Source organism: Pleurodeles waltl, chromosome 1_1 (genome assembly GCF_031143425.1).
Source record: "Pleurodeles waltl isolate 20211129_DDA chromosome 1_1, aPleWal1.hap1.20221129, whole genome shotgun sequence".
Lineage (NCBI taxonomy): Eukaryota > Metazoa > Chordata > Amphibia > Caudata > Salamandridae > Pleurodeles > Pleurodeles waltl.
In genome coordinates this window covers 950,149,555-950,173,079 of record NC_090436.1, presented here as the reverse complement: position 1 = coordinate 950,173,079, position 23,525 = coordinate 950,149,555, and the positions used below count along the sequence as shown (strand labels likewise).

Sequence of the window (23,525 nt, the reverse complement as noted above, 5' to 3'; positions counted from 1 at the left end):
TTAACCACAATAGAGGTTTTCGCTTCTTCAACACAGTGGATCCTTGCTATGTATCTAATTTAGAAGAATAATTAGAAAACCGTTTATATACATATTCCCCTGACAGGTTTCAGGCTGTGCGATTGAATGAGTGAATGGGTATTAGAACATTCGAATGTTGGCATGTCCTTTGCAGACAATGGAGCGCTGCGGGCTTTTACAGGCCGGTAAAAGCCCACAACCCCAACATTCGAATGTTCGCTTTGTTCACAGCAACAGCTGTGAACAAAGCCTCACGGAGCCCAAGGGGATTTTAATCCCCTCGGGCTCTGTGAGCAATTTGTTTTTTTTAATAGAACATTCTGCCCTGAGTGGCAGAATGTTCTAATAGCCTTAGAACCCGCCATAGCGGGCTCTACCGGCTATTAAAGGCCCTTTCCCTTGTTAAATGCCCTCGCCTTCGGCTCGGGCATTTATCGCAGGAGCGGGCCTTTAATAGCCGGTAGAGCCCGCTACGGCGGGGTCTAAGGCTTTATTAATCATTTCTTCACATTAAATTATTGCCACTGTAGATGTCACCAAAATAAATCATATTCGAATATAATCTCTCTCAAAAAGTTCCTTTTGCAGATAATATTCAGTTCTAACTGGGTTTTATATAATTGGCAATACATACACTTTTGATTTGTGCCAAATGATGTACTTCTCTTGACAGCTGGCGCCTCCACTTCATATGCGTGTTTACATCTGATGTCGGCCATTTTTTGCTTAATTTTTAGACAATAGCTCTTTTAAACAATACTTTTTTCAGTGCAGCAGCGCATGCACTCTTTTGCTTCGTATGGTGACTTACTTTTGTTCTTTATACTGGGTCATTTTAGCCCATATTTCAAATCTGGGAGTCTTAATGGATACATGGACCTGTAAAGTTTCATTACTTGGTCAATACTAACATGTTTAAACCATATGGGCGCCACAAATTATCAAATTTGATGTACTTCACTCGAGTTATCACTTGTAATTTTTCTGTGGTCCTAACTTGTACGCTCATGAAGTTTGATAGGTAATCTCAAAGTTGTCCATAAGGCCCCATGAAGATAGCCATATCACCGAATCAGCCTCTGCAGCTCTACCCTCCCTATGACGTCTCAGACCCATCATCATCAATCAGGAGTTTCTATCCCTTATGCAAGCAACTGACATCTCAAAACCTGACTATGATAATTCCCTTCCTTACCAAGCTATAAAGGCTGCATTGGCACCTCTAAAAGCTATTGTCGATTCCGCTATTTGTCTAGAAACGAACAAACTCGAATAAATGTCACCACATCTCCCCTATGCTGAAAGACCTTCACTGAATCCCCAAGAATTACATTTAAAACCACATGCCTAACTTTCAAGGCTTCGAAACGTCGTCGACCATCATACCTTGACAATTTACTACACACCTTCGGCGGGGGGAGGAGAGCGAAAGAGAGTTAAGGAGCAAAACATGCCTCAGATTTGAAAGCAGGAGCTTCAAATATAACCAAGCCCTATATAAATCATTAGTCTGGACATCTCTCAGTCTCTGTTGCCTACAGAGTACTATGTTTGCATGTGCAAGCACAGATCACTGCGAGCATGTGCTGCTTGATTAATGTTGCAATGACAATATGATTGTTCTTGGGGCATGGGCATAATCTGAAACGTGTGTATGCATGGCCTGCACACTGGTGTTCGTAAACTGCATTTGCTCTACAGTGCTATTAGGTCTCGTGCCAGTCGTGGTGCAAGTCAAACGAATGATCCACCAGGGTATCTCTGCAACCTCATCACTCAGCATAATTTTTTAAGCAGGAGATCCAAATCAAGTCGATGGGTGAACTGCATCAGCAGCTCAATGAGACTTTTCAGCATATTTCCCTATCATGGGTGATGTGGGGGTTTAATAAACACCCCTCTAAATGAACCTGCAGAGATTACAGTACTGTACTCTTCTCAGAATGTGGAAAGTGGGAGGAGTAAGGCTTTGAAAACTAGCTACTATACAGTATGGGGCCTATATATAAATTGCATTATTTAGTATGTTAGTAGTATTATATCAGTAGTGCTAACATGCTACAAAATGTTATCCACAAACCTTTATGCAGTGCTCTCTGTCTCCATCTCTCCTATCTTTTATGTGAGGCGATCTTTGCCCCACTATTCCCTATGCTACCAATCATTTATATCTTATGCTTCCGTTTTCTATTTTGTATGGGCTGCATTGATAATGCTGGTAAGGTTAACATGGGATCCATGTCACTGGTACACCACTGTTCGAGCCTTGGACGGTCACTTAGCAAATCACTGTAATTTGTTTGTTGAGTTTGTTTAGTTAAGTAAAACTGATTGGCTTATGACTCCTCACTGAGAATTGAAGGTGATGAAAGGAAGGAGCCCTGCAAAGCACATATAGGGCCTCATTACAACCTTGGCCGGCGGTGACCGCCGCCCGCCAAAGTTGAACCGCTGTGCATCTGCCAATGCGGCCGCACTCCCGCCGTGCCCATTTTGACAGCCGCCGGCCCAGCAAGGATGTGGGCCGCAACATGGGAGCCGGCTCCAAATGGAGCGGGCAGTGTTGCGGCCATGCGACGGGTGCAGTTGCACCCGTCGTGCTTTTCAAAGCAGTGTGGGGCTGTGTCAGGGGGCCCCTGTTGGCATGGGCAGCGCAGGGGCCCCCAGGGGCCCCACGACTCCCCTGCCCGCCAGTCTTTTCATGGCAGTTCCTACCACCATGGACAGGCTGGCGGTAAGGGGACTTGTAATCCCCTGGTGGATTACAACCGCCGGGACCACCGTGGCGGAAAACCGCCGGGACCACTGTGGCGGAAAACCGCCGGTCTCGGCGGTGCGACCATGGTCGTAATCTGCAAGTTTGTACCGCCAGCCTGTTGGCAGTACAACCTCCAAAACAGCCCTGGCGGTCTAATGAGGCCGATAGTGACACCACAGTCAAGTTTTTGGGCTCTAACATTTTGGCCTAGAGAAGAACTATCTTGATATGGTTCTTATTCTTAGATTGCAAATAACTTATAAAATACATAAAACCATTTCTGTTCCCACTCCTATTTAATATGGATGCCACTAAGTTCCTTTCTAGCTCACCCTGCTCAATCGATAAATTGCATTACTGGGTGAACAACTTACATATCTTGGCATAGATGACACCAGAGTCTATCTTAAACTTGACTTCGACATACCATCTGCAATATCAAATCTTCCATAGAGCTCCTTCATAACTTTATGAAACCTAAGTATAATGCCTTGATTACCAAATTCTCTCTGGAATTTGACCCAGCAAGTGAACAATATCAGCTTGAAACTATCCTTAATGTTGATATTACCCCTAGACTTGTCATCACTGCAAACATTCTTGGGCTTCCTTCTAAAAAAACAAGACTTCCAAGGACACAGCCAAGCTCCCACTAAATTGGAGCGATTTCAATTTCCAAAGCTTAAATATTTATAACACCTCTCTATGTAAAATCTGTAGTTAGCAGTTGAGGGCAGGATTATTTCCCAAATTAGCTATAGGTCAGTTTTCCTCAATAGCCTCCCCAAACACAGACTTGATCCTTTAAAAGCTGCTCGTCATTCTGCTGCTAGGTTTCTGACTAACACAAAAAGTTTGACTATATCATTCCTCTTCTGATCTGCCTTAAATAGTTCGCAATTGAGATACTATGCCACATAAGGCCTGCAAGCCAAACTTTACAAAGATTTAAATGTCAATATTGCCAGATATCTTACTTCAAAGCTTGGTTTAGAGGGAGGTTTTTTATATTGATCACCCATACATGTTACAGTCACCTCTTCTCAACATTAGTTTTGTGGAAAGACTGTTTACTGTATCAATTATATGTACATACAAGATGAAATGCAATAACATTATCTCTTAGAAGATTGTGATAAATCCTTCGTATGATCTACAAATGGTGTTGCCACAGTCAATATATGGTTGACTTTATGTTTTTCATTGCTAATTGCAGTTAAACAAAGCTGAGTGGAGCTTGCACTTTATAAGACAATAAGTAAAAATAATTAAAATGTCCTTTAGCTCAGGCAGATCAACACCACCGCAAAACAATGTGTAAATCTTGAAGTTAACCAGTCAATTGTTTTTCATTGTATTCATTCTTTGCTGTTGCATTGTTCCCTGCCACCATGCTATTACTGATTTTTACCAGGGGTGTAAGGGACCTACTACACCGAAACTACTATTGTTTCCACTAATTGAAGTATTTATCTTGTTTGTCTGAAGGACTGTGCACACATGCTTCACCACTGACAGTACTGCTATATAAATCCATCACAATCCAAAAAAATGGCAGTATTACCTACACCTAAGTTGTTTGCAATACAATCGGGCCAAGCAGGAAAAATATCCAAAATATCAGATGGAAAAGCCTCACCCACATTGCAGTGGCATGCTTCATCATTGGTTAGTCCATAGTGGCCTGGTTGGATATTACCATCAGGGCAGTGTACACCAACCCAACGGCCAGGATTATTACCACTTACATCCACCCTGTTACAGATTTACAGGGCCACGCATCAAGGATGGGTTGCCGTCTGCACAGAGAAACATGGAACAGCTTTAAAACAGCTGCCCCATATTCCTCTTGAATGCTCTACACTGAGACAGTGCGAGTTCACGGCTGACCAGAGGGAAGCTCATCCTTCCTGATAGGGTGCATGTTCCATGTTTGTGCCCCGCGCACCTGCTTTGTGTGCCATGGCGCAAACATGGAAAGTGCGCCTTATCTGGAATATGGGCCCTGGGTGGCAACCATGTCTGGGCGGTCACTTCCCTCCATTCAAAAATGGCGTTTTAGCAGACCCTGCCGCTATCAGTGGCTGGCCAGATAGCCCTCACCACAATGGTAATGCTGCCACGTCTGCAGCACTATTTTACCAACCTACCACTATACATTACCAAACATTTCTTCCGCTCCCTGGAACACTCCACTGGTGACTTTATATAACATGCCACACACCGTCAGGTGGCACTTTCTCAGCTCTATCTCACTACTGAATAAGGCAGCCTGGGCATGCATAACTTCAAGCAATATTACCTGGCCTCCCAGTTGCAGTGGGTGGCCAGATGGCTGTTGGGCCACCAGCTTGAGGACAATGCATCTGATTCCTCTCCGTAGGATCTCTTTTGCATATTGCATCTGTTCCATCCAGTCTCCAGGATGCACTGCCCAACACTCTCATTCTACGCATGGCATGCCACTGCTTCTGTAGGAGTCTACACCTCATCAGGCCGATAATGCCCTGTGTTCTGGTGCTGCCACTCCTTCGGGCACCATGAGGCACCGAAGTAATATCTCCAATGGAGTTGGGCCCCTGGCACGACGCAGGGCTCCATGCTTTAGGGGACATGTACTGAGACAGCAGGCTCCTCTCCATTGAGAAGCTTATAGATGAGACAGGTATCCGCTGGGGGCAATTTTTATTATACAATTCCACAAAACACTTGCTGGGGGCACGCTGGGGCGACATGCAGCAGGAACCTGGCATGCACAGAACAATCCAATACCTTCAGATGAGGGGGAGGGCTGCCACCTAACATGATGGTTAGCTGATTCCCTGCGAACACATGCCACAACACTGCTAACCAAACTGCGGCAGCACTGGAACACTGAGCTAGGTCGAACCTGCACCAGCTAACAATGGCAGACTATCCTGGCATATCTCATGGTAGTGTCCCAAAATGGAAGTTTCAGGCTCACCCAAATCTATGTATTACATAGGGCCTACTTTACACCCCGCAGAATTAACCTCTATTTTAACCGAACAGATGCTGACTGCCTCCGCTGTCACACACTCGACGCTGACTTTGTGCACATGCTCTGGGCATATCCATTCCTCTCACAATACTGGTTAGGCTTCACTTCTCCCTGATGTGATGCAGGGGGTACCAAATACTTCATTACCTGAGAGGTGTGCCTATTGGGCCTGATACGACAAACAAAAACAAACAAAGCAGTGAGACTGTTCATAGATTTAGCTCTCCTCTCTGCCACATGTCAGATCACTTTTTGGTGGAAGGCACCCCAACCCTCTGCTCTTTTAACCTGGGAGGTCTCCATTGAGGCCTAGGCACAAGATCATAGTCAGGCATTGCACTGTGAGACACCAAGGCCCGTATTTATGGATGGTTAGCGTTGCCTTAGTGCCATTTATTTTTGAGCTAAAACGGTGCTAACCTAACTCCATATTTATATTTTGACGTTCCACTATATTGGAGCTATCGCCATGTTTAGGATGCACAAACCCACCTTGCGTCAATGAGATGCAAGGTAGGAGTTCCCGTCCTAAACATGACACTAGCCGCCCAGCGCCATATTTACTTCCCGGCACAGAAACGACGCACGGGTGGGAGGCAGACCTCAATAATGGCGGTAAGCCCGCTTAGCACCATTATCTAACGTCTGGGTCAGCCAGATGTTAAAGTGCAGGTAGGCCCATTTCCATGGGGAAACACCATGGAATGGGCACAAAGATGCCCACCCCAAGTCCCAGCAACACCACCACCCACTCCACAGGGACACTACAGGAGGAGGGAGCTCATCCCAGGTAAGTTGCAGGTACGTGTGTGTATGTGTGTGGTGTGCCATTGGGGGGCCCTTACATGGGGCCCCCTGCCTGGCCCTAGGTATTTTGGGCTTTCCCAGGGGACACTGGTCCCCTGTGGTGGGCATTGGGGTGGTGGGCATGACTCCTGTCTAAACTTAGACAAGAGTAATTTTTTGGCTGCTTGTGTGTCAGAAAATGATGATAGGCTGACTAGTGGCAACATTTTTGCCACTAACCAGCCTAACGTCATTTCTGACCCACTAGTACCATTTTCCGTAATGCCATCCCCCCCGGCTAGCGTATTTTCTTGGCAGTAGCTATTCCTTAGCGCCATCATGTGTCATCACTTAAATATGGCACAAGGATGGTGCTATGGGATGGCGTTAGGTTTCGCTAAAAAAGATGATGCACAACTGCATTGGCGCATTTGTGAGCCATTTTTCTTAAATGTGGTCCTAATGGAATACACAAATACCCTCTAGCTGCCAGCTGGGATGCCCTCCTAGGGGAGATGCATGACAATCAGAGCGCTGTCAACTGCCTCCCACTTAATGATAGTGACCATCTCTTGCTGACGCCAGGGTTTGCCCGGCAGCTTCAGTGTAACATGGATAATGCAATCCACCCCCTCGGTCTCGCTGTTAATTCTGCATTCTATGGCAGGTGTGGGCTAGTTTTACCAATTATTGTTACAAAAAAGTTTAAGCATGGTCAAATACTTGTATCCTTCAACACATTAACCTTACTGTCATCATAACCTGCAACAGTATCCATAGCTGCACTATCTGTCCTGGAAAAGATGTAAGTGTACAGTGCTCTGATGTAACAATCATGTTCGCTCTGTTGTGACTCGATGCTCTGCTGTACGGTATGCTAGGTGTTACGAAATGTACCTATAAAATGCACAATAAAAAGATTAAAAGAAAAAATCTGCATAGTCTCAACCTCACGACAAGGGAGCTCAGCATTAAAAGTACTAGAAAAGTGTAGTATCCAGATGCCAGTTACAATTGCCGTAGTGTAAACCCAAAGGGTTTTCCTTTATTCAGAGGCTGCACCGTACCAAATTAAAAAAATGTATTGTGGATGTAGTTTCAGAAATAATATCTCATTCGTCCGTGTGCCACCATGTTTTGGGCCCTAAATATGCCCCGATGGGGTACTGGCCTGCATCAGGTCAAAAATTCATTCCTACTGTCCCTGCTCCATCCTTGAACATACAAAAGAAAAAGGCAAGAATATGTCTTACCTCCACTTAGTCTATTGATAGCAGTTTTTTCTTTAGGTATAAATGCCCCATTGGTCTCAGTAGCGGGCAACCCATCCTATTCTAAAATATTAATCAAGGAACGTGTCCCATAGAATACCTATCCGATTCCATCAGTTAGCGGATCCAATTAATTAATTTATTGGTTGATTGCTCTTGATAACTAAAATTTCATACCATGCATCTTTTAAGGAGAACAAAGTACAATAAGGTAACTCTAAAATACACCAGGTGTGCTTCATCCAGGTGCATTTGGACCTGCAGTTCCCTCAAATACATTTGAGACTCACCTGGTTTTACTGTGGTCACTCCTCTTCCAACACTTTCAACAATCCCAGCACCTTCATGGCCAACAATCACAGGAAACTTCGTGTTTGCTATTAGACCTTCGAGTATGTGATCATCTGTGCGGCAAATGCCAGAGGCCACCATCTGTGACAGTACACAAGGAAAGATGTCACCATGCAATGCATACATCGACACGTGACACTGTATTACAAGAAATGGAACTGCATGCTACAGTGCAAAGCAAAGCTTCCTGGTCCACTAATACCCTGTTTTATCAGAGGATGAGCTAATTAATAAAAGCTAAGTACAAAAACAGTCCTGTAACGCGTAACGTTAAATATATGAGGGGTTGTACATGATAGTGGTGTTACCTTCTTTAATATGACAAAGTAAACACTGTGCAGCGTTTCGGTAGTTTGTAGCCTAAAATAAACTTGCACTGACTGACTTGATAAATGTGCACTTCCAGGAGGGCTGTTGTTCTGAGGGTCGGCCATCCCAGATAATTTGCCACACTTGATTGGACTCATGGGCAGACTTTGGGACAGGACGGGACAGCGGGTAATTGGACCTACACCATATGACCCGGATTTAGACACCTGGATAATGCGCCCCTTTGCTCAAATAGTAGATCTTATGGCACTCGATAAATGACAAGCGAGTGGCTGTATAATGTTATTGAAGCTCTATCATGAGGGACTTTTTGTCACTATGCAGAAGGTGATGGAGACTATTCAACCTTGACAGGGGGCAATTCTTGCAATATGCCAAAATTGCAGCCACAGCACGTCGGCTATGGCCGACTTTACCCGAGGTCTCTGAGCCCTTACACATATTGGTGACTTTGCTATCTATGGTGGGCGGGTATAGGCCCATTACACATCCATATAGGGCACTGCACAAAGATAAGTGGCTAGTACCGCTATGAATAGAAGATGCCTGGCAACGTGTTAGTGATGAACCTATTATTGCCAAAGCTGTGCTCAAAATACATGCTGGGATTCGTCGGGTGTCAATCTGCTCCCAATTCAAACAAATTCAGTATAATATTGCTCACATGGTGTACCTATCCCCCAAGAGACTGCATTCCATTTGGCCAGCCAGGGAGCAGGTTTGTCCTTGCTGCGGTACAGGGATAGATGATTTCCTACGCATGTTGTGGCACTGTACAGCTATTATATCTTATTGGATCGAGGAACTGTCCCACATCAAACACACCACCGACTGGGTCGTGCCCTGAGTATTGCCCAGTGTGTGCTGGGATTGAGTCCTGATAACCCCAAAGCAGACGTTGAGTAGGCAGTACACTACTGGGGCTTACTTGTGACAAACAGTGTATAGCGATCAGCTGGCTGAGTCCTCCACACCCGATGGTCGAGGTATGAATAGAGGCTTACTTGAGTGGGTCGGAGCAGAAGGGGTGCATAAGAGGAGAACGTGCAGAGATGTGAAATTGACAGATGCCCTGTTAGCCTGGGGGTGCAATTACATAAGCATTACTGGAGTCCAGCGAGGAGAACCGCTCGGAAGAGGGAGATGAAAAGGGCCGAGGTAATAGAGTAGTCCTGTCAGAAAAGCAATGTGCACCTAACCATGTGTGAAAAAACTACAATAAAAAAGGAGCACTTTTTTTTCTAACGGCAAAACTGTGAAAAGCATTGGGAACAACGTTTTGATGTATACTACGACACTGAACGAAAGCCATGGGGGGAGGACTCGGGGAAAGAGGGTCGGGTGTTCCCTATAATGTTTATTTTTCTGTTCCTAAATTGTGTATCTATCAGTTATACCAGGTAATATTTACGTGTTCTCTGTCTGGGATGTTCAACATATTCCCAAACTGTTACATGGCAGAAATTATTCATTGTCATTTTGACTGATAATGATGCAATTGTTGTACATTGTTTCGCCTTATTGCTGGGCAGGCATATGATGCAGCTATATGCACTTGTTGCTCAGGGATTTCTTTAAAATAATACTGCACCGTGCCATGTAATGTGCTGTAAATGTCCAAAAAAGCGATGTAAAAAAATGTGCACCTCCAGAATCACTGGAAAATTAACCCGCTGCAACAATAGCAAAACAACTCAGATTATAAACTAATTTGGCAGGGAATTTCTGATTGTAATATGTTGACTGGGTGCTGGCTAGTCATTATCTAGACAGTGTTTAACATCCACACCAAAATTAGCACTGCAGTTGTTCAGAGGAAAGCATAGTTTAGCTCGGGTTTCAATCAGAAAGAAAGGAGTGACGTGGCATTTTTTTGTAATTTTTGTTTAAAAATTTATATTGAGGAACCACCCGTGCACAATGAGATCATGCATAGCTCGAATTTATTTATTTATTCATTCTTTCATTTAATTAATCATTTATGAAGAGTGAACCATCACCCACAAGTGAATATGTAGATTCTTAAAAGTAAAGGAAGGCAGAAATCACAAAGATGTCAGTCAGAAGGCTATGACTGATAATAGTGAGAAAAAAACAATAAACAACTAAAAGACTTGGAGTCTGTTTTAAACAATCAGTTCACAAACTATGAATATTAAGATCCTTTCAAAACGGATGCCCCAGCAGTACTGGCTCAAACAAAATAGACTCACCATTCTAGGAATTAGATTCATCCTCTCAACATTCAAACTGCCGGGGGGCGATAGAGAGCCCTCGGCAAGATGACCCCACCTTAGAATACCTCTGCTGACCGGGAACTCCAATTCGCCAAATATCCATCCTTTGGATTACCATCTGACCTCTAAAGAAAGGGAATATTATCTACAATGCTTTGGCGGTGAATATGATCTAAAAAAGGTGCCCGTGGCAGTGATGAGGCCAAAATACTGCACGGGGGGTGAGATGAAGCGTGGGCCTACCCAGCAGGAAGATGGTGGCAGTTGACAGAATATAGAGCGGAATCAAGAGTGCTGTGCCCTGGTGAATGCTACCCTTAGTGCAGGGGGTGCTGCGGTGGTAGTCCTCTGTTATTTCTAGTTAGTGGGGACAGCGATGTGCCTGGAGACGCAAAGCCAACGAAATTAGGGGTGAGGTGCATATCCCCTGCAAGCAGTGCTTTAAATGGGCCGGTACTCACAGGTACTGAGTACCGGCACTTCTTATTTTTCTCACTCTGAGTACCGTCACTTCTCTACTGCCAAGTAGAGTACAGGTACTCATGAAAGGTAGTCTCATTAGCTGCTAGTGCTGCTGAGCACTAGGCTGTCAGAGTTGAACCTGTCTCTGACAGCTAAGGTGCTGCTTTAGCCCTGAGCCGACCCCGCTGAGCTATTCAGCAGGAATTATCTGCCTAATGTCCGGGTATTCACCATCACGCTGTGTTTGACAAAACAGGGCCCATTCAGGCCCTGTGCTGTCAATCACATTCACACTACTGTATGCATTTCTGCAAACACAGGAATGGAGGGATCCCCGCTAACAGCGACATCTAAGAAAGCCATGGGAGGAAATAAGTTTTAAATGGCTTTAATTCCTCCTGAGTCTTTTGAACGAGGGTCTGCTTACGTCTGTGTGTGTGCCTGCTTGTATGCATGTGTTCTTCTGTGAGAGAAAAGCGAATGAAAGAGGGAGAGAATCGGGACACTTTAAGGAGGACTGTGTGGAATGCTTTGTGAGTGCGTGTCTGCTTGTTTCGTTGTGTGTGTGTGTGTGTGTGTTTGCTCAAGAATATATAGTATTGTGCAAAACGACAGCAAATAACAGTATGGCATTAGGAAGCTGCAAATATTACAAAACAAAATGTTAAAATATAATTGTGTTTTGCTTTCATTTTGTGTAACGAGTTAACTTGTTTTATTTAAACACATTTCTCATGTGTCTTGGTATGTGCTGCAACTGGTATATAAGTCATAACTTATCCTCATGTCTTGCTCTTAGCCCCGCCCCTTGCCCCACCCACCACACTACAAGCTCATGTTCATGAGTACCTGCACTTATTTTTCCCATTTAAAGTACTTCCTGCAAGTGATATCAGAGGTTGGCATAGGAGGGCACTGAGGCTTTGCGTAGCTGCCTGAACGTGAGCCAAACTGCAGTAGGCAACAAGATGCAGGTGCAGAGGACTGCTGCTGCCGTTCACTGTGTGGAGCGACTGTGAGGAACTGGGAGATCCTCCCAATGCGGCACTGCTTCAATAGCCCAATTGAATCGACGAGTGGCCCCAGGGCCGTAACACAAATAGACTTCCAACCCTGGCACCTGGGTCGTGAGTCAAAAGTGTGGCATGGCTGGAGCCAGAGGAAAAGGGTGCTGGGGCCAAGCAGGCTGGCTTCTTGAGGGCTGTGCCAGTGTTTTGCCTATAACTGCGTCCAGTGACATCTTAAGCCGCTTGGCTTGGAGACAGCCACGTGGATGCTTTGCTGTGAGAGGTGCTATCAATGAGCGACTCAGATTGAGGGCGCTCCATATAAGCGCATTGGAAGCAGAGCACAAGTTAATACCACGAACACAGCGAGGGCATTGCCGATCAAGTGCCCCCCCAGGTGCAGGTAGGACAGTGGTATGTGCACAGAAAACCTGGAGGACTGCATTACCCTGCATGTGCTAGAGGAGCTGAGGCCTATGTGTTTACCACAATTAACATTGTAAAGAGCAGAGGCAGGAGACTGCATCGCATGACACTGCAACACAGGATGCCGCATGGGAGGCGCTGGCCACCATTACTGCACCTGTGGCTCTCTATGAGAAACTGTTACTAGCCTTTGATGGCCCCATATGGATTGAGTATAACTGTGCACTGGGGCACGTGGGGCTCGTGTTGTTTGCTTTACACTGTAACGTAGCATCATAGATGATCGAAAAAGGCCTCCTAGTGGTATAGAGAGGTTCTACAGCTGTCAGTGGGTCGGTCCCCTCACTTGCTTGGACAGTCTTGCAATTGCGCACGCTCACGCGGCCCAACTGTCCACCACGGGGAAAACGGACAGGCAACAGTCCTGGCTCACCTTTGAATCCAAGCGCACACCTAGACATCAGCATCACACACTGTTGGACTTCGAACAGGAGATGCAAAGCCAATGCGCTACATCATTAAAGACCACGGTACTAGCCATGCAGCAACGTCTGCAGTCCATAGATAGGAAAATTGACACTTTAAATATGAGAATGGATCATATCATGGTGAAACTCGACAAACAAGTGTCAAGGTTCACAACCACAGAGCAGCAATTATCTACAGCTCGGAAGATGGCATACAATCCATCACAACCAAATGTTTGTATATGGAAAAGGCACACTCCCAGTGTCATAACTTGCCAATCACTGGCATTCCAGACTCTACCAACACCAGACAGCTGGAAAACTACATGTAGACTATCCTGCAAGAGATGTTTAGAAATTAGCATCTATGCTCAGTACTCATTGTGGAAAGAGCATACAGGTTGTTGGTGGCTCAACCACCCCCAGTGACAACTCCACGTCCAATTATTGCAAGACTGCTCAATTACCACAACTGCAAACGTGGTCCTCTGCCTTCCAAGAGAGAAACATACCATACAATACAAAGGGAAGGACATAGCCCTCTTCCCTGATTTTAAGGCGGTGGCGACGGTGGCTTGATGGGAATTTCTCCAAGTCAAAAATCAATTGCAAGCAGATTAGATACCATATGCCATGCTTCATCCAGACAGATTTTGAATCGACCATGGTGCTACATCAAAAGTGGCTATTGACTTTGTTCCGTCATTGGCTCAGGCAGGACGCAGTCCACAATGATCTGAATTAGCCCATTTAGACACCTAAGGATGGAGGAACTGAAGGGCTTTGGAAGTACGTGGGTTGTGCAATGTGAAACCCACTTGAGGGCAACCCAATCAATTGGTGCTCGCTACTACTGAGATTGACGAGCCCTCCTGAAATGTACTATCCTGCAAAAGCAAATCAGGTTTAAAGACTATGCCACAAATTAATGACTACCCTCCTATATGTTCGACCCATGGGTCTCCTGTTTACTGTCCATTATGAGGAGTACATGGCCTTTATCACTAGATACCATACCGCTGCTCCCCCTGAGACACCGAGGCCCATATTTATACTTTTTTAGCACCGCATTTGCATCATTATTTGAGGCAAAAGCGGCGCAAACTTACAAATTTAAATTGTATTTTGTAAGTTTGCGTCATTTTTGCATCATAAAGCAGCACGCAAGTGGTGCTAAAAAAGTATAAATATGGGCATGAATCTTTTACATGTCCATCGACCGGTTCCTGGCCACCTTCGTCCACTTGGAAGGTGCCTAGGGCTCTAGCAGCCACACAAGGGTATACCCCATATGACTTCATAATGTGATGATACAACTGTGACTTCGTACCCCTGCAACCCCACAGTCCTCATCTAGCACTACCACCCATCGCCGCGGGTCTAAGTTAAGTCACAAAAACTGGATAGATAGTTTAGAACTTCATCGTCCGTTCTCCACTACTAATGAGACTTGCTTGGCGTCAACATTTAATGAATGGATTTCCAGTTCCCTGGACAATGTACTTCCGGCTAAGACCATCCATAACATTGTACGTACCAAGAGGTCCTCTTGGTTTTCTCCTAAGATACAGCAACATAAAAAGATATGTAAACAGTTAGAAAGGAAATGGAGAAAAACCTATGACGATGACTGTAAACGTGAATATAGGGCAGCAATTAGAGACTATCATGTGGAAATTAAAACCACACAAGGACTGTTCTATGCTGCCAGAATAGAACAATCCTCCAATTCTCCTAAATAAATCTTTACAATTTTTTAAGAATTAACTCAAGACCCTTCTCCTTGCAGCCCAATTCAAGCATCTTCGGAGCACAGTAACAATTTGGCAGCTTTCTTTCATGAAAAAGTTCTTGATATACAACTAGGCTTCTCCCACCTCTCTGCCCAAGAAGCCACTACGGTATTTCAAGACCCTTCGAATGTCACTTTCATAGCGTTTCAGCCTCTGACTGAGAACCTAGTTCTCGATCTCCTACGCACTATAAAATCAAGCTCTCCCCTTGATTCGGCCCCACCGTCTATATTAATCCTTGGCGCGGATGTTATTGTGCCTGTTCTAACTGGGATTTTCAAGAATTCTCTCACCTCTGGTCAGCTTCCACAAAACTGGAAACATGCTGTCATCAAACCTTTATTAAAAAAGCCTAGGTTTGATCCTAGGTCATTGAGCAATTATAGACCAATTGCCCTTCTGCCGATAAAATCTACAATTATCGAAAAACATGTTAACAAACAAATTTCCGGCTTTCTCGAGGATTACAATCTTCTACATCACACCCAGATGGGTTTCAGACCTTTGCATAGCATGGAATCTGCCCTGTTGGCGGTTACCAAGGACACCCGTCAACGCTTGGATTTAGGTGGTTATGCAGCAATTATCCTTTTGGATCTGAGTACTGCATTCAATACTGTAGATCATAATATTCTCCTTCAGAGAATCTCTCAGATAGGCTTTTCAGGGACCCCATTTGAGTGGCTCTCTGACTTCCTGGAGGACAGGACCTTTTAAGTCCTAGATCAATCTTTTTTTTCTAAACCTCTGCCACTCAGTTGTGGGGTGCCGCAGGGCTCCTCTCTGAGCCCTACTCCTTTTAACATTTATATGTCCCCCCTGGCAAGAATTATTGAGCCACATGGACTATCTCTAGTATCTTATGCGGATGATACTCAGTTGGTCTACTCCTTCTCTGCTGAGAATATCCAAGAACAGGCTAACTTATCTTCCTGTCTCTCAGATATCGCCAGATGGATGATAGAGCAAGCTTAAGCTGAACAACGGGAAAACAGAAGTTATGATCGTCAGGAATCCTTCCTTACTTAGGTCCCCATCCTTAGCAGTAAACTTGCCTAAGGATCTACCTCCACCTAAAGATTCCATAAAAAGCTTGGGTTTTTGGCTAGACCCGCACCTTACAGTGAAATGCTTTTCTAAGAAATTGGCAGCTACCTGTTTTGGTTTTCTAAGAATCCTTAGGAAAATCTTTAAATTACTTCAATTTTCAGCCAAAAGACTTCTTACTCAGGCTCTGATACTTTCACGTCTCGATTATGGGAACGTACTGCTCTTGAGCTCTCTTTCGCATGTTGTAAAGAGACTTCAGGTGGTGCAGAACGCTGCTGCTCGCCTACTCACAGACACCCCCAGACATTCATCTACCACTCCAGCCTTGGCTTCCCTTCATTGGCTTCCGATTGAACAATGCATTATTTTTAAAGCTATGTGTTTTATTCACCAAGCCTTTTGAAACAAGGGTCCAGTCTTCCTCAGACGAATGATCACTCCCTATACCCTCCGGAGAATACTCAGATCTTCTTCAGATTTTTTAATTAACTCCTTTCTTGCTAAGAAAGTTAGATGGGGGAGTAGATCTCTTGCCTGTAGAGCAGCTAAGATCTAGAATTCCCTCCCCTTGGATCTTCGTCATGACATATTAGATTCTTCTTTTCGTAGAAAATTGAAAACTTTATTGGTCCCTGTTTAGGTCTGTTCCTCTGTCCATAGTGAATTTCCTCAGCGCTGGGAGACCTTCGGGTAGCCATGCCCTCTACAAATCCTCGAGACTAAACTAAACTAAACTATTGTTGTGTACAGTGCTACAGGACCATATCCAACTATAATGACCCTTGTTGCAGGTCTCATTAACTTCCTTACATGGAATGTGCAAGGTTTAAATAACCCCAAGAAAACAAAACGGGTACTCGCATGACTAGACCATCACCATGTGCAGGTCACACTTCTGCGAGAAACACATCTCACACAGCACACAGAACAGACAATAGGAGCGAGGTGGGCTGGCGTCCTTATAGCTTCATCCTATTCATGGGGTGTCCTCCTGTTGATTAAAAAAGGGCTTCCATTCATGATCACACATTCTGAGGTTGATGACCATGGGTGCCATGCCATTGTGCAGGGATGCCTATATGGCACTGCCGTAACGCTTATAAATTCCTGTGGCCCAAATATTGATGATCCTGAGTTTTTACTCAAATCTGGGGCCGATTACATGCCTTGAAGTCTTCTGCTGTCTTATGGGGTGAGGACCTCAACACATACTCAGATTCAGCACAGGACAGATCTCCTGTACCTTATTGCAGGGCAAACAATCCCCTGGGTAATCTGTGAAGGCATGGAAGACTATGGGTTTCTGGATATATGGTGCCTATGGCACCCAGGGGTCAAGGAAGGCACTTTCACATTCTCAGTACACAGCACATAGTCTAGACTTGACCACAGGTTGGTGACTAGGGAGGTGAGTACGTGGACAACGGCGGTACAGCACATGCCAAGAACACTTTCAGATCCGGCCCTGGTGTTATTGGAAATTGCAATTCCCACCACACACATACCCACCCAGTATCAGTGGAGACTTCAGACCACAGCACTACTGGATCTGATCTTTTGAGATGGCAATCACACAATATGTTGAAGAAAACAAGGGTTCCGCAGAAAAAGTAAACACACTGTGGGAAGCATTTAAAATCACTATTAGAGGGACATGTATCGGGTTACAGGCATGAGTACTGAAGTCCATTAGATCTCCCCTATAATCTGTAGACAACATATTGCATATCCTAGAACAGGAATATGAGAGTCATCTGAACCCTGCTTTATATCATGAACTCTATGGTGACATTTTTTTGTGACACAGCACCATATCATGAAACTTGAAAAACCCATTGACGTAGCAATTGTGGTCTCAAGGATAGTGTAGAATTGCAAAGAAACATAATAATGGAAATATTTTAACATGGATGCTCTCTTGTAAGGGCCATCCATTGGCAATCTGAGACAGGATTCCCAATCCCTACTATTGTCAAAAAAGGGATTGGAAGAAAGAAATGTGTGGATGCTAAAGAATGCTACTCAATGTAGCAATCACAATGTGTTGAAGATGAGTAACCTATGGTTGATATTCAACTTATGATGCCCCATGGGTGATATTACTGAGGTTATATGTTTCAAACATTTGTCTGATATGCATTAAGGAAATGGTGCTAAATGAAGCATATTATGGCAACGTCCAACAAAGAATATCTCAAACTATTTAAACGAAAGCGCCTTGATGCATGAGAAAGGAAGCTTTGAGATTATAATGGCCCTCCCCTTTCTGAACTGTGACAACAGAATGCATATTGTATTTTACACCCCTTCCAACACATCTGCATGTTTGGTTTATGCTATGGCATGTTTTCATGTGTTATTGTGTAAAAAAAGGAATCAATGCAAGGGCGCAAGGAGTTACACACAATGATAATATTGAATCTATCTATCTATTTACATCTATCTATCTGTCTCTCTCTCTCTCTATATATATATATATATATTATATATATATATAATATATATATATATATATATATTATATATATATATATATATATATATATATTTAACAGAGTGCAGTTAGGGTTACCAGAGATAGGACTTTTTCAGATTTTTGTCTCTTAATAACGTTGCACTGTTTGACGATTTCACGAATCTTCACAAAACTTTGCAGGCCTATTGCAATTGTTACATTGGCGAAGGATTGACTGTTTGGCAGTGTTTGGTCAAGGGGTTGCATAGAAAAAGGGAAGGTTCCACAATACACTGCACTCCAATGCATTTTACATTGACCTTTGTATTTTATTTAGCAGCAAAACAGATTGTAATGATATTTCACAGCAATATACATTAGAATATGAAGATGATTCGTTTTGCAAGTGACGTTATGAAGTGGCTATGAAGTAGCACAATCCTATTAAAAGTAACAAGGAAGCTCAAAAATAAACTAGACTGCACATCTAAACTCTCTGAATTACTGTACAAACAAATAAAAGATACATTTATGGTCACATGATTATGTAAATCAAAAAAGAAATACATAACAAATACAATGGATGATCACATTAAATCTAATTGCCACTCTGGGTATAGCTAGTATTCCCAGAGATATGTATTACTTACATTTTAGCTTCATAATCACTTTCCACCCGTTGTGACAAATTACCACAAAAATTTCCAGACCTATAGCATTTTTTACATTTTGACATCTTGTCATTTTTTAGTGGGAATCGTTGAGGAGTTGCAAAGACAAAAGGGGTCCCAAAACGTGCTTAGCTACCAATGCATTTTCCAAAGAGTATTTTATTTGATGTAGCATTAAAATGGCAATATGGTTTTACATGAAATTTGGCAGGATTACACATTATGGTGCACAGATGATGCATGTTGGGTGCAGCAGTTAAATAGAGTAAGTATTTCTAAGTTATAAGGCATTTAAACTTAGTGATATCTGTCACCGCTATACTTTCATGGAATTTCAGAAAGTTTAATGAGACTACTGCAGTACATGGCTGCTAAACCAGAAGCAGAGACCACCAACACCTCTCCATCTCAGGATCTCTGCAACAGACTTGCCACCTTCTTCCATCAGAGGTCCAAAGACATCTATTACAGCTTCGGACCCCAAGACTCGCTGAACTCACCAACAACAACTCTGCCAGAACCCTCTGAACACCCAAGACTCCTGAACATCTGGACCCCCCTCACGATGGACGAGACTCGCTCAGTCATGAGCAGCATCCACTCTGGAGCCCCAACCGAGCCCTGCCCCCACCACATCCCCAACAGGGCCAGCACCTCGATCACGCCCAAACTCTGCAAGACCATCAACTGCTCCCTACAGTCAGCAACCTACCCAGAAGAATGGAAGCATGCCGAGATCTTACCACTTCTGAAGAAACCCACAGCTGACCTGACAGATCTCAAGAACTACTGCCCTGTCTCTCTGCTGCCCTTCCCAGCTGAGGTCACTGAGAAAGCAATCAACACTCCGCTACTCTTACACATCGAAGACAACAACATCCTGGCCATTCAGAACCAACCACAACACCAAAACCGCCCTGCTCACCGCCACAGATGACATCTGCTCCCTCCTCGACCGCTGACATACAGCAGCCCTCATCGTACTTGATCTTTCAGCCACCTTTGATACAGTATCCCACAGCACCCTATGCACTAGATTCCATGCAGCAGGCACATGCAGCCATGCCCTTAGATGGATACACTCCTTCCTGACAGGCAGGACACAGAAAGTCAGACTCCTGCCACACTTGTCAGAACCTACAGACATCAGCTCTGGAGTACCCCAAGGATCATTGTTTATCCCCACGATGTTCAACCTCCACATGACCCCGCTCGTCTTTATCATCAGGAACTATGCTATGAACATCGTCTCCTACACAGATGACACCTAGGTGATCATCTCCCTGACTGAGAACTCCTCAACAACCAAGAAAAATGTCAGAGACGGGATGGAAGCAGTCACCACCTGGATGAGGGAGAGCTGCCTTAAGCTGAACTCCGCCAAACGGGATCCTCATCATGGGACCTTCCTCCTCAGCTGGAGATGACTCCTGGTGGCCCTCAACACTTGGCAGGCCCCCCCACAGACCAAACATGTAACCTCAGCATCATCCTCGACTCAATGCTCACCATGACAGAGAGGTCAACTCTGTCGCCTCCTCCTGCTTCAACACCCTCCGACTCCTACAAAAGATCTTCAAATGGATACCAACCGACTGCCGAAAAATAGTGGCACACGCACTAATCACGGGCAGACTTGACTACGGCAACGCCCTCTATGCCGGAACCACCAAGAAGAACCTGAGCAAGCTGCAACACATTCAGAATACCGACACCAGACTTGTCCTAAACATTCCCCATCGAGAGCACATCACAGAACACCTGAAAAAACTCCATTGGCTCACCGTCAAGAAAAGGATCAACTTCAAACTCTTTGTGCACGCCTACAGAGCCCTCCATAACAGTGGACCCAGCTACCTCAGCCACCCCATCACCCGGTACGCCCCTTCCAGACATTTCCTTCATCTCAGCAGTCAATCGCCAACGTACCTCCGCATAGAAGAAGTCCTCAGCTGGAGGTAGATCTTTCACATACCTGTCAGCAAAAGGTTGGAACACCTTACCCCTTCATCTCAGACAGTTCAGGAAGGACCTCAAGACCTAGGTCTTCAACTGCTCTCTGAGGACATACCCCTCAGTGCCTTGAGACCCTATGGGTGAGTAGTGCGTTTTAAAACACCCGATTTATTGATTGATTTTAAAATGTGTAAAAAAGTATAAACACATTTTCTTACCTATTGCCAGTTTAATAAAGTGATGATAGATAGGGACCTACTATTTACTTATATCTAAGACCCTAACACTGAACAAAGGGGGTCATTTTGACCTCAGCGGTCTTTTTTAAAGACCGCCGAGGGACCGCCGTGCGGAAGACCGCCAGTGGTGGCGGTTTGCCGCTCGGCCTATTATGACCGTTGGCAGCTCTCCGTCCTTTTACGGACGGAGAGCCGCCAACAGCCATACTGGCGGGAGGCGGGGAAGTGGAGGTTGCTCCACCTCCACCGCCACGCCAACAGAACACCGCCCAGCGAATCACGTCCTGTGATTCGCCGTGGCGGTGTTCTGTTGAAGGTGTGGTGTCGGCGGAGCTTCCCCCATGGCTCCCGTCCCCTCCCGGAGGATCGTCTGACCAGGTAAGTCGATCGTCCGTGAGGGGAGGGAGGTGGGGGGGTGTTGTGTGTTGTTTGGGTGCATGGGGGTGTGCGTGTGTGTATGTAGAGGGGGTGTGTGAGTGCATGTATGCCTGCGGGGGTGTTGTGTGTATGGGAATGAGTGCGTGTATGTCTGTGGGTATGTCTGTATGGGTGTGCGTGTATGTCTGTGTGTGTGGATGTAGGCATGTATGTCGGCGTGTGTGCGTGTAAGTATGTAGGTGGTGCCTGCGTGCGTGTCGTGTGGATATGGGTGAAGTGATGTTGGGGGTCGGGGTGGGGAGGTGAGCCCTGCCACCTTTGGGGGGCGGAAGGGGTGGTGAGGGGGAGGGGAGGGAGTCGGAGCGGGGGTGGGGGGGACGCCTATCAGTGCCAGGGAAGGAATTCCCTAGCACTGATAGTTTCATGGCGGTTCAAACCGCTGGAAATCCACGGTGGTAAGCCGGGTCCAAATACTGCTGGCGGTATAGTGACGGCCGCCGGGCTGGAGACCCAGGACTCCTGCCCGGCGGGCGGAACGGAGAACCGGCGGATGACCATGGCGGTAACCGCCATGGTCATAATTCCACAAAGTAAGACCGCCAGCCTGTTGGCGGTCTTACCGCTGGTTCTCCACCTTCCGCCAGGGTCATAATGACCTCCAAAGTCTAGTAAAAACAGAGTGGCTACATTTTCATTCTCTAAAAACAGCCATTGCCCAATTATATATTGGCTTATTGTCACCATGTTCTACAGTATACAGCCAAGTTACTGCAGTATATCATGGTCCAAAATATAACCAAGAACTAGCTGTATTACAGAATTGTGGTACCCTTGTGCCACACATGGCCTCTTATGGGCACCACAATACATAAATTAGGTTTACTCTGCAACACAAGGCCACCAGGTGTGGCCCTGTATTGATTGGTAAATCTGAAGAAAAGCAAGGCAGCTCGCTTCACTGTTTTGTGTTACTCTGCACACCATAATTTACATTGCTGATATATTTCACATACATCAATGTGCCATGCCACTGTGTGCCACTCCACTATACGCTAGTTACCGCTACTTCTCTCCACGCCTCTCCACTGTACAGCACTCTACTCTACACCATTCCATCCTACGCTTTGATACTGTCACACAACTCCACTGTACAGCATGACACTCTACGCTCTTACACTGTAAACACCTTCACTCTATGTCACTCCACTGTATGCCACCCCACTGGACACTACTCCACTATTCCATTCTACTCCATCCCACTGTACTCCACCCCACTGTACTGTATTCCACTGTAAGCCATTTCACTGTACATTATTCCACTGTATTTCACTCCACTGTTTGCTACTCTATTTTATGTCACTCCAGTGTATGGCACTCCACTCTATGCCAGTTCATTTCATGCTATTCCATTGGATGCCACTCCGATGTACACCATTCCACTCTATGCTATTATACTCTACCCACTCCACTATAGGCCAGTGCATTTTACACCACTCCACTGTGCGTCACTCTGCTGTATGCTACTCCGCTATACACTTTTACGCGTTACACAACCCCACTGTAGAAAACTCCATTCAACGTCACTCCACTCTATGCTATTACACTGTCCACAACTACATTCTATGCCAGGCCACTCTATGCTATTACACTGTACGCAACTCCACTCTACACCACTTCAGTGTGCGCCACTCCACTGTATGTCACCGTGCTATACACTACTCAACTACATGTCATTCCTGTCTACGGCATTCCAAGTATGCCACTCCACTCTATGTTATTCCACTGTATGCCATCCACTGTACAACACTCTACCATATGCTATTACACTGTATGCCACTACACTGT

General features: G+C 45.1%; 1 protein-coding gene across 1 annotated transcript in view; it reads right to left on the bottom strand.

The window, feature by feature from the left end:
* LOC138289776 (alcohol dehydrogenase 1-like) overlaps positions 1-23,525 on the bottom strand; it is a 260,138-nt gene that overhangs the window by 191,336 nt on the left and 45,277 nt on the right. Inside the window, exon 3 of the mRNA XM_069230196.1 lies at positions 8,149-8,290. Within this exon, the coding sequence (XP_069086297.1) occupies positions 8,149-8,290 (142 nt within the window). The remainder of the gene's footprint in view (positions 1-8,148; positions 8,291-23,525) is intronic.